Here is a 12,513-nt window from a genome sequence, read left to right on the forward strand (position 1 = left end):
GCGACTTAGCAAAAAACACAATAATAAGAATGATTATAATAAATCATTGTTTATTTTAAATCAATTTTTATGGGCTAGTATGACAAAGTTGGACAAATTTTCTAGCCATATGAAACATGCGAATTATTTTCTTAATATGTAAAGTTATGTTGATAAAAAAACGAACAATATGAATTTATGATCACTAGCTAGTTTATATAAGTTAATTAATTGAAAAAAAAATGTTTGACTCACCAATATTTTCAAGAATAATCTATTTTGTTTTTTGAATTATATGTTTGTAACTTTAGGGGGAAAAAGTAGAACATAAGCAGTTAAGAGGAAGAAAATCTGCAAAAAATTAATGTTATAAATTTATATATCCTCATATTATTTAAAAAGATAAATATATCTATTTAAAAATATAAAGCCCTAATCACTATATTAAAATAAAACATTCTTATTTAAAATATATAACATTAGAAAATAACATATCTATTTGTTTATTAAAAAGTTATGTCATTATTTTATTTTCTACCAATAAGTAAATATATAATAAAATAATTATACCTTTTAAAAAGACCATGTTATATGTAGAATAATTTTTTTTACTCATGAATGTAATTATAATTCTATACAAAACAATGTTTATATATTTGTTGTATCTAAATATATAGTTTAACTATTTGTGATTTTAATAAAAAGTACTTCTATGAATATATAAAAATACAAATTAATTTTTGTTTCTGTTTCTATTTTTATTACTTCTAAGAAGGTACTTCTATCGATCACACAAATAAACAAGTCGAATACACGTGATATTGAAAATTGTTATCAATATTTATAAAAAAAATTTAAGAACTAGCATTATAACTAATATTTAACGTAAAAAAATCTGAAATTTTTTAAAATAAGAACATCCAAAATATAATTAAAAAAAAATTAAATCTAACAAAAACTCATTTTTAATAATTTTAAATTAGACTTATTTAACAGTTTATTATAATAATTGAAATTAGTTGTTATAGTACTGATATTTTAGCATTATTGTATATATATTTATACATTCATGCATCATATTATAATATTAATTGAAATTAATTGTTATAGTACTGATATCCAGAGGACAGATATTCTCAGTACATATTCTACTAAAAGTTAAAATTGGTGGGCATCGGTTTTATATAAAATGTCAAGCTCCACCAAATAATGAATAAAACATTCATTGTTTTCTACCAAGATAATGTTAAATAATCAGTTGTCCTTAAAATAAAAATAATGATGATACGACTTCATATAAACATACATGAGTTAATCCTCAAAGTGATTTTTGAATTTACATTCAAATTTTAATATTATTTTTGAACTTAAAATTATTTTAAATTTGTTTTTTAATTTAATAAAAAATTGTCTTTAATGTATTATTTGGTGATAAAATGATAATGTAATTAAACAAAAATTGTTAGAAATTGTTACGGCCTGGCCCAATGACTCCCCGGGTCGACCTGACCCGATCTCCATCCGACCCGGTCATGCGCCCTTCCACCGACCCGGACACGCGTCCCGTACGGCTCACACGTAGCCATGGGACAGCGTCCTTGACGAAATGGGCCTGACCTCATGAGGGGCCCAGATCTGACACGTATATAAGGGGAAAGCTGGCTCTTCCCCCAAGGTACGTCACATCCTTTCACCCTATCATTCTGCCCGCCTGCACATTGCTGACTTGAGCGTCGGAGTGTCTTTGCAGGTGGCACCCCCCCTCATCATCTCTCCACGACCAGTGCTCGGCTACTCGACAACCCGCAAGCAGTGCGACCCAAGTTAAGGCGCCCTCACCCCTACATCTGTCCACCCGATCTGTTCGGAACCCGACTACTGAACATTGGCGCCGTCTGTGGGAACGTCTAAATGGAAGTCGTACTGGGTCCCGGCGACCACGCTCGGGCAGCCGGAGCGGAGGGGGCAGCCTCCGTCGCCTCGCAAGGGGGGCGGCGGAGGTCCCCCCATCGACACACGAGGACACGACCATTCGGAGGAACGGGCGGCGATAGCGCCGTAATAATGCAAGAGCTACGCCACAGGGTACAGAACCTAGAACGGCAGCTTGCCGACCGGGAGCGGGATGGACGATCTATCGACCCGAGCTACACCCCGTCTCCCGGGAGCGAGGAGGAAGACTCTCACCGAAGCCGCCCGCGGACGGAAGCGGAGAGCTCGCGGGAGGAGTCACCCATAATGAGGAGACGAAATGACACGATCATCTACTCCCGCGGCAGACCGACCCATCGAGCGACAAGAGGTCGCGAAGACGGAAGAACACGACAACCTGTGATAATGGGCGTCACCCCGTTCCACCGATCTATCCTCGAGGTCCGGCTGCCGAAACACTTCGACAAGCCAACGGACATGAGGTACGACGGAACTCAAAACCCTCTAGAACACCTCACGGCCTTTGAGGCCAGGATGAATCTAGAAGGAGTAGGAGACGAAGTAAGATGCCGCGCCTTCCCGGTAACCCTAGCAGGACCAGCGATCAGATGGTTTAACGGCCTCCCTCAAGGTTCCATCTACAACTTCTCGGACATCAGCCGTGCATTCCTGGCCCAATTTACAACGCGAATAGCAAAGGCCAAGCATCCTATCAACCTTCTAGGGGTAACCCAGAGACAAGGAGAGCCGACCAGGAGATACCTAGATCGGTTCAACGATGAATGCTTGGAAATCGACGGCTTAACCGACTCGGTGGCCAGTCTCTGCCTGACAAACGGCCTCCTCAACGAGAACTTCCGAAAACACCTCACCACGAAACCGGTTTGGACAATGCACGAAATCCAGACGGTGGCCAAGGAGTACATAAACGACGAGGAAGTCAGCCGAGTCGTGGCTGCCAATAAGCGGGAGTACGGTTACGGCCAGGCTCGGCAGTCCGGTGGCGACGGTGAGAGAGCAAAAGAAAAGGCCAGGGAGGAGGCATCAAACAAAGCACCTAGGTCGTTCCCTCGAGTCGGAAAATTCACTAACTACACTCCACTCACCCTCCCCATCGTGGAAGTTTATCAACAAATAGCTGAGAAAGGAATTCTTCCGAAGCCTCGACCACTTAAGGACCGTACGGGAGGAAACAAGAACCTTTATTGTGATTACCATAAGGGATACGGCCATCAAACACAAGACTGTTTCGACCTGAAGGATGCACTAGAACAGGCGATAAGGGAAAGAAAGCTAGCAGCGTTCTCCCATCTCATCAGGGAGCCGAGAAGGCGTTATCGCGATCAAGACGAGGAAGGCAAGACACGCTCGGCCAAGCGGCGACAGGAACCCGAAGACAGAGACCATGGCCTCACTGTGATAAACGTGGTAACGGCAAAAAACGCTGCACCAAAATCCCGGTCGGCACACAAGAAAGACGCCAAGGTTCTGGCGATCTCATCCCCGCCAGTGCAAAGCTCCAAAAAACCTCCATCTATTTCTTTCGGCCCGGAAGACCAATGGTTCAGTGACGCCCCGGAAAACCCCCCCATGGTCATAACGGCCAGAGTGGGAACCGGCCTCGTCAAACGGATCCTTGTCGATACAGGAGCTGATTCAAATATCATGTTCCGCAACGTTTTCGACGCACTAGGGCTAAAGGATGCCGACCTGACGACTCACCAGCACGGGGTTATCGGGCTAGGCGACCACTTCATCAAACCGGACGGAGTCATTTCCCTACCAATCTCGGTGGGGCAGATCCAAGGTCGAAGATCGGCGATGGCCGAGTTCGTAATTCTCCGAGATTCCACAGCCTACAACATCATCTTGGGAAGAAAAACAATCAATGATTTTGAAGCCATAATCAACACCAAGCTGCTAGTTATGAAGTTCGTCACCGATGATGGATCCATAGGGACCATAAGAGGAGACCTCGAGACGGCGGTCGCCTGTGACAACGCCAGCCTTTCCCTCAGGAAGAAGTCCAAGGAAGCATCCGGCGTATTCCTAGCCGACCTTGATGCTAGGGTGGACGACAAGCCGAGGCCAGAACCAGAAGGGGATCTGGAGAAGTTCAGAATCGGTGACGACGCGGGAAAGTTCACGTTCGTTAACAAGAACCTCCCACATGAGTTGAAGGAGCCATTGATCGAAATGATAAGGGCCAACAAGGACTTGTTCGCCTGGACTCCAGCCGACATGCCGGGCATTGACCCAAAAATTATCTCACACCATCTAGCCGTTAAGACGGAAGCACGCCCGGTGGCCCAACAGAGGAGGAAGATGTCGGCAGAAAGAGCAGAGGAGGTGGCCAGGCAGACGGCCAGCCTCCTAGAAGCAGGCTTCATACGGGAAGTGGACTACACGACATGGCTCTCGAATGTAGTATTGGTGAGAAAACACAACGGCAAATGGAGAATGTGCGTGGACTATTCTGACCTTAACAAAGCATGCCCCAAAGATTGCTTCCCCCTCCCTAACATAGATGCACTCGTCGATGCTGCGGCGGGATATCGGTATCTAAGTTTCATGGACGCGTACTCCGGTTACAATCAGATACCGATGCACCGTCCTGACGAAGACAAGACGGCGTTCATAACGCCGGGAGGAACTTTCTGCTATAAGGTAATGCCATTTGGCTTGAAAAATGCAGGAGCGACATACCAAAGGCTGATGAATAGGATATTCCGCGACCTCATAGGGAGAACGGTTGAAGTCTACGTGGACGACATCCTGGCAAAAACAACACGACCTGACGACCTCTTGGACGACCTGGCGAGTGTATTCGCATCCCTCCGTCAACACGGTATGAGGCTAAACCCCCTCAAATGCGCCTTCGCCATGGAAGCTGGCAAGTTCTTGGGATTTATGATAACTCAGAGAGGGGTAGAAGCCAACCCTGAGAAGTGCCAGGCAATACTCCAGATGAAAAAGCCCGGGTTGCATCAAGGACGTCCAGAGGTTGGCAGGGCGGTTGACCTCATTATCCCGGTTTCTCGGGGCTTCGGCAACTAAGGCCTTACCATTCTTTAACCTCATGAAGAAAGGGATGGCGTTTGAGTGGACGCCCGCGTGTGAAGAAGCCTTTCGGCACTTCAAGGAAATCCTGGCGGCACCACCCGTTCTCGGGAAGCCAAAGGACGGAGAACCGCTATACCTGTACCTCGCCATAACAAGCGAAGCCCTGGCCGCAGTTCTAGTACGGGAGGACGGGAAAGCTCAACAACCAGTCTATTTCATAAGCAGGGCCTTGCAAGGGGCAGAGTTAAGATATAGCAAGTTGGAAAAGCTAGCCTTAGCACTTCTAACTTCCTCACGAAGGTTGAAACAATACTTCCAAAGCCACCAAGTTGTCGTCAGAACGGACCAAGGAATCCGGCAAGTACTCCAAAAACCCGACCTGGCGGGAAGAATGATGACTTGGTCCATCGAGCTCTCCCAGTATGACATACGGTACGAGCCCCGACAAGCCATTAAGGCACAGGCGATGGCGGATTTTCTAGTAGAAGTAACGGGAGATCCAAGCGAAGAGGTGAGTACACGGTGGAAGCTCCATGTGGACGGAGCCTCCAACCAGACCTTCGGAGGTGCCGGGATCATCCTGGAAAGCCCGGTTGGGGTTGTATACGAACAGTCGGTCAGATTCGAGTTTCCCATCTCAAACAATCAGGCAGAATATGAAGCCCTTATAGGAGGCTTAACTCTAGCAGCAGAAGTCGGGGCAAGAAGACTAGAAATATGCAGTGATTCCCAGGTCGTCACCTCCCAAGTAAACGGCAGCTACCAAGCCAAGGACCCCTTGCTGCAAAAGTACTTGGAAAAGGTCAGAAGCTTGAGTCAAAAGTTCGAAGAGGTCACAGTCCATCACGTCCCTAGAGAAAGGAACACACGGGCAGACCTCCTATCGAAGTTAGCTAGCACAAAGCCGGGAGAAGGGAACCGATCTCTCATCCAAGGCATGACGAGAGAACCAGCAATCACACTGCACGTGACAAGCCTAAGTTCTTCATGGCTAGACCCCATCACCGACTTCCTAGAACACGGCAAACTCCCCAGTGATGAAAAGGACGCGGCAAAGTTGAGAAGGGAAGCGGCCAAATATGCTGTCATCCAAGGGCAGTTGTTCAGGAAAGGGCTCAACCAACCCCTGCTGAAGTGCTTACACCCCGACCAGACGGACTACGTCCTAAGGGAAGTCCATGAGGGCTGCTGTGGGCACCACATAGGGGGCAAGGCCCTAGCGAGGAAATAATCCGAGCCGGATACTATTGGCCGTCGATGATGGCAGATTCCAAAGAATTCGTCAAAAAATGCGTAAAGTGCCAACAGAACGCCAACTTTGCCAGGGCGCTGGCCTCCGAGTTAAGCTTGCTGACGACTTCTCGACCATTCTCTCAATGGGGCGTCGACCTCTTGGGGCCTTTCCCAGTCGGCCCAGGGCAAGTCAAATACCTCATTGTCGCAATTGACTACTATACCAAATGGATAGAAGCCGAACCGCTAGCCAGCATATCCTCGTCTAATTGCAGGAAGTTCATGTGGAGGCAGGTGATAACGCGATTCGGGATACCGGAAGTCGTCATCTCCGACAACGGCACGCAATTTACTGACAAGAAGTTCATGGAATTCCTTAACGGCCTAGGCATAAAGCAAAGGTTCTCTTCGGTAGAACACCCTCAGACGAACGGGCAAGTGGAGTCCGCCAACAAGGTTATCCTTTCAGGACTAAAAAAGAGATTGGACAACAAAAAGGGTGCTTGGGCCGACGAGCTAGCATCGGTTCTCTGGTCTTACCGAACAACCGAGCAATCCTCCACCAGGGAAACACCTTTCCGACTAACGTACGGGGTGGATGCGGTAATACCCGTAGAGATCGGAGAACCGAGCCCACTGTTACTTTTAAAAGGGGTGGAGGAAACCGTAGAAAAAGACCTGATAGATGAAGCCCGAGAAATGGCCCACTTGACAGAAACGGCGCTAAAACAAAGAATGGCTCTGCGCTACAACACCAAAGTGCTCAAGAGAGAATTCGAGCCAAACGACCTCGTCCTAAGAAGAAACGATGTCGGCCTGCCAACTCCCGGAGAGGGCAAGTTAGCGGCAAACTGGGAAGGCCCCTACAGAGTCAAAAAAGTGATGGGAAAAGGAGCCTTTAAGTTAGAAAGGCTTGACGGCAAGGAAGTCCCGAGGACATGGAACGCGGACAACCTTAGAAGGTTCTACCCCTAAAGGATGGAACGACATGCCGGCTAATCTAGCTAAGTAGTTAATTTGTCATTTGAACTTCATAGTAGCTTTCAAGTCCTTTATGTGGTTACCGAATAAGATATACTTGTACAAATTCTCCACCCTATTTTATCTCCGTTTTTCAGATAAACCATCTCGTCATGACTAACGACAACACCTGACCCGGGACTGATCACCCCGGGAGATCATCAACTACCGTTGTAACGAATAACTACACGAGAGGCCACGGGCCGCCAGTATAAACGACTATAAACCAAAAACGGTTAATAGAAACGATAACGCAATCAGACGAGTAAGAAAAACTTTATCGCGACAACACGAGCAAGCGACCAAAAAGTCATTGTTCACGAGCCAAAATAAAAACGGCTAAGATTAAATTGTTCATAAGCCAAAACGGCCAAAATCAAGACTGTTTACAAGCCAAAACAAAACGGCTAAACAAAAAACGATGAAACAAAGAGTTCATTTCTTGGGGACATCGACAACTTGGCCATCCTTAATAATCTTAAAAACACCGATTGCCGACGTGTCGAACTCAGGGGCAACGATTTTAATTTGAGCTTTCAGGGCTTCCTCGGTGCCCAAAATCGCGCCTTTGCCCTGTTTGACGACGTCTTTGTACTTAGCCTTCCATGTTGCCAGTTCGGCCTCCACGGCCTGCTTCTCCTTCTCGACTTCGGCCGCACGCTTATGCGCCGCGCCGACCTGTTTCTCCAAAGCCATCTCGCGCTCGACCAAACGTTCAACCGTCACGTCCGATTCCTTTTGTTTTGTCTCAGCAGTTGTGGCCTTCTGTTCGGCGGCAGCGGCTTTCTGCTCGGCAGCGGTGGCTTTCTTCTCGGCGGCATCCAATTTTTCTGAAGATTGAGTCAGCTGCTCCCGAAGGGTCTCAACTTCACTTTTTAGCTCATTATTGGCCTTCCCTGCGGAATCCAACCTCCGGCGGAGAGACTCCATCCCGGACAGTTCGAATTCGGCCTTCCGAGCTATGACCGCACCGCGCAGGAGAGTGCGGTACATCCACCTCGCCTGCCCGGCAAGGGATGACTCATGGAAATACTCCTCGGTACCGGGGATCAGCTGGGTGTCTATGAAATTTCCGGCGTCGAAATTCCTTTCCATAACGGTAAGGACACCCTCAGGGCTAGACGACGCCGTGGAGGCCTTCTTCCTCTTTCTCTTCAGGCTGGGGACCTCTACCACCTCCTCCTCATCATCCGGATTGGGCACCGAACCCCCAGTCCCGATCACCTCACGGATAGGGGAAGCATGGACCGCCTTGTCACCTTCGGTTGCGGCGCCTTGAGCCGATGTGCCGATCCCTTCGGTAGCGGCCCTCTGCTCGGGAGCATCCTGGCCCTCCGGGGGAGCGTTAGACCCTTCGGGGGCGGCTTGCTCATCACCTTCCTCATCATCGGCAGCTAGAAAGGTTTGGAACAAGTCGGGAAGACCCGTTACCGACGCAGACATATCCACTGCAGGAAAACAAAGAAGGTCGGTTAATCGCCACATAATATCAATAAAAGGAAAAAAGACAAAGGGCAAAGTAAAAAGCTTCTCACAAATATAATTACGACCGGACTCCCGGTCACCCATGAGGAGATGGGGATTTACTGGGTTCTTCCCAAAAACTGCCATCAACACCTCGGCAATCTGCTTATCCACCTTCGACATACTCCTATAAGCCACCTTAATAAAAGAATTGGACCCTGCCCCGAAACTCCAATAAGTCGGGATGAGCCGTACCCCCTCCAAAGACAACCAAAAGGGATGACGACCTTTGGCAGGGCGGACCTTAAAATATTTGTCCTTAAACCCGTGGTAGGAATCTTCGAACAAACCGAAAATCTTCCGACCCTGGGCAGCTCGGAAGGACATGAACCCTTTTTTGTGTTTCCCCTCCTTGGAAGGGTTTGTGAGGGTGAAGAAGAAGAGGAAGACATCCACGGACACCGGCAGTTCGAGATATTCACAGACCATCTCGAAACAGCGGATCGAGGCCCAACTGTTCGGATGCAACTGCGACGGTAACACGGAAATCCGATTTAAAAGCGCCATTTGAAAGGCTGAAAACGGAATATGAACTCCAACTTGAGTGAACATGGCTTTGTAGAACCAAATCCAGTCGGCGACCTGGCGGGGATGGAAGTTGATTTCGTACAATCGCTCGTGAGGAGCCGGGACGAAAACATCGTAATTGGCCTCCTCGTCAGTCCCGCCACACAAGTACCCGGCTTGTCGGAACTCGGTGAGCTCCTCCTCGCCCATTTGGTTGGGTGATTCCTTCACGTCGGAAACAACCCAGGCATATGGATCATACGCCGCGGGGTTAACGGAAGCCCGGGAGACCGTGCGAGCCATACCTACACGGGGGGATCATCCAGTTAGTCTAAGAGATCGGTAGATCGGTTGCTCAGTTCAACCACACCACTACTCCCCAACTAAGGACAAAACACTAGAGGTGGACAGGGAAAAGCCTACCCTGGAATGGCTCCCCCCTCTAACACGAATAACCGCCATTGGAAGGACACACAACAGTAACAGAGCCATGCAACAAGCATACAAAAATAATGCACAAAAGAGAGTGGGATTCGAAAGATACCTGAATTAATGGAAGAACGATGGAGTGGTTGTTGAAGGAAGATGCGAAAAGAAAAGCACACAGCAGTACTGCAAAGAAGTGTTGTGTTTTGGGAGCAAGAAGAGGGCAGAGAAGAGGAAGGCACAAAAAAGAGGAAAGTGCTCAAACTGCCCTGTTTAAAAACCACCCCAGGAAGCGCGAAACGACTGGGGGCAAAATGGTCCTTTCAGCAAGGGTTTTTCACCCCATTATGAGCATTTAATGCTCGGCACGGGGAACGAAGCGACGAAACGGTTGCTGGCGCAACCAAAGGACACGCGCGCAGAAGACACGTCCTTATCACGAACGGCCGACCAGACGACCCCAGGTAAGAAACAAGACAACACGCCATTGATAGCTTCCACAGCTACCATTGGCGCGTGGGGGCACTGTTACGGCCTGGCCCAATGACTCCCCGGGTCGACCCGACCCGATCTCCATCCGACCCGGTCATGCGCCCTTCCACCGACCCGGACACGCGTCCCGTACGGCTCACACGTAGCCATGGGACAGCGTCCTTGACGAAATGGGCCTGACCTCATGAGGGGCCCAGATCTGACACGTATATAAGGGGAAAGCTGGCTCTTCCCCCAAGGTACGTCACATCCTTTCACCCTATCATTCTGCCCGCCTGCACATTGCTGACTTGAGCGTCGGAGTGTCTTTGCAGGTGGCACCCCCCCTCATCATCTCTCCACGACCAGTGCTCGGCTACTCGACAACCCGCAAGCAGTGCGACCCAAGTTAAGGCGCCCTCACCCCTACATCCGTCCACCCGATCTGTTCGGAACCCGACTACTGAACAGAAATCACACTAAATTGGTAAAATGTTATCGTTTTATTTTTAGCGTCCAAATAGAACATAAACAATATTATTTAAGATATTTTGAGAAATTTTAACATGTTAAAATTACTGTTCTCTACCTCTTACAAAGTTTCTTTTTCTTTTCTTTATTTTTTTTGCTTTAAAGTGGCTTTTCTTTAGGTCTATGGCAAACTCTAGTCCTACTATTAGGGTTTATGATACTCATGATGAATATCATGATGATTGAGATAGGATAGATTTTAGTGTGATTGCTTTCCTTTGGACAAAACCCACTTCAAAGTGGCATTATTGAAGAAAATAAGGAGAAGAAGAAGAGACTTCGTGAGAGGTAGAGAACAGTAACTCTAATATGTTAAACCCCCTAAAAATATCTTAAACGACGTCGTTTATGTTTTATTTGGGCGCTAAAAATAAAACGGTGATGTTTTACTAGTCCAGTGTGGCTAGTGTCCATCCACATCATCATTTCATCACCAAAAAGTATCTCAGGGACAACATTAAAATTCGATTGCAAGTTCAGAGACCACTTCGAATATTAATTCTATAAATATCTAATTTGTATATGTGTGTGCGCGCGTGTGCGTGTGTTTTCAACATTTTTAACATTTTTTTAGAGAATGATCGTGTGTGTGTGTGTGTGTATATATATACTTATTATTTCTAATGTAATATCAAAGTCATAGTATTTTACTATTCACTTTGAAAAAGATAGGTTATTTTTCTTCCGATAAAATTGTTATATTTTTTACATTTCTTTTCGTGTTATTTTTTTTCTCTTTTATCAATGCTTTGATGTTTTTTCACTTTACTGGTTAGCCTATGTAACACCCTACCACGCAAAGCCTTACGCTTAAGTCGTAAAGTAGAGGTGGTGAGGTATTACAACCTCTAAAAGTAAAATACATACATAAATATAGTAAAAAGAATTCATATTTAGGAGCCTTAAAGAATAAGTTAAACAAAAGTGAAAACAGAAAATTGTGTCACATTCGCAAGGTTAATCGCAAAACGGATAGGTGAGATCAAAAGAAGGCTAAAAATATAATATACAGACCAGAGTTTCAAAAACACAGATATCAAACTCCAAACTCGACCTGCGAAGCTACGGCCAGCCAGAGTATATAATTATATATATACAACCCAAAATAAAACTCAAACTACATAATAAACACCTATTTCTCCAAGTCACCTCTAGGAGGGAAAAACTTAAAATATATATAGAGGATAATCTATTTACATATATACATAGCATAAATACAAAATACAGCATCCCAAAAATAACCAAACTTCGGTTGCACAGAAAACTCCAGACGCTCAACGAGGTGCCTCTCGACCTGCATCTGAAAAATAATAAAATATGTATGGAATGAGAACCGGGGGTTCTCAGTATGGTAAAGGTGCCCACATAGTTAATATAAAAGGCCCCGGAAAAGCCAGAGACATTCGTAGAACTCTGACACTCAGATTTCAGCTTAAAGACCCAACTAAACCAGAAATTAAGTGAGTTATCTAATATATTTAAGTTCTAAATCTAACTTTAACTTAACACTTCACTTTCTGTCTCCTTCAACCCTTCAAATCACCAGTGGAACAACTCCCCCCTTACACCTCTGCCAAGAGGAATTTCTCAGAAAACATACACATATAATTCAAGCAAGAAAAACACAGATAGAGATGTAATTACGACAAATAGAACAAGTAGCAGATAAGTAGAGTTAAACAGTTAAGCAAACCAAAACAATGCACACTCAAACAAAACAAACAAATGCATATGATGTATGCAATATGCCTGTCCTATGGCTGATGAGTCTCACTTATCGTAGGGGTGCACAAGACCCGGTTCGGCCTGAAGACCCGGACCGGACCC

The 12,513-nt window shown here is 46.2% G+C and overlaps 1 protein-coding gene across 1 annotated transcript; it reads left to right on the plus strand.

The window, feature by feature from the left end:
- Positions 1 to 5,002: 5,002 nt before the first annotated feature.
- LOC130933816 (uncharacterized) lies at positions 5,003 to 6,205 on the plus strand. The gene has a single exon (XM_057863425.1). The coding sequence runs from the start codon at positions 5,003 to 5,005 to the stop codon at positions 6,203 to 6,205; it is 1,203 nt and encodes a 400-aa protein (XP_057719408.1).
- Positions 6,206 to 12,513: the final 6,308 nt, after the last annotated feature.

This window comes from Arachis stenosperma, chromosome 1 (genome assembly GCF_014773155.1).
Source record: "Arachis stenosperma cultivar V10309 chromosome 1, arast.V10309.gnm1.PFL2, whole genome shotgun sequence".
In the NCBI taxonomy this organism is placed as follows: Eukaryota; Viridiplantae; Streptophyta; class Magnoliopsida; order Fabales; family Fabaceae; genus Arachis; species Arachis stenosperma.

What these genes read in the sequence shown, in the direction of transcription:
- LOC130933816 (XM_057863425.1), top strand. Translation starts at nt 5,003, where the DNA reads ATGGCGTTTGAGTGGACGCCCGCGTGTGAAGAAGCCTTTCGGCACTTC.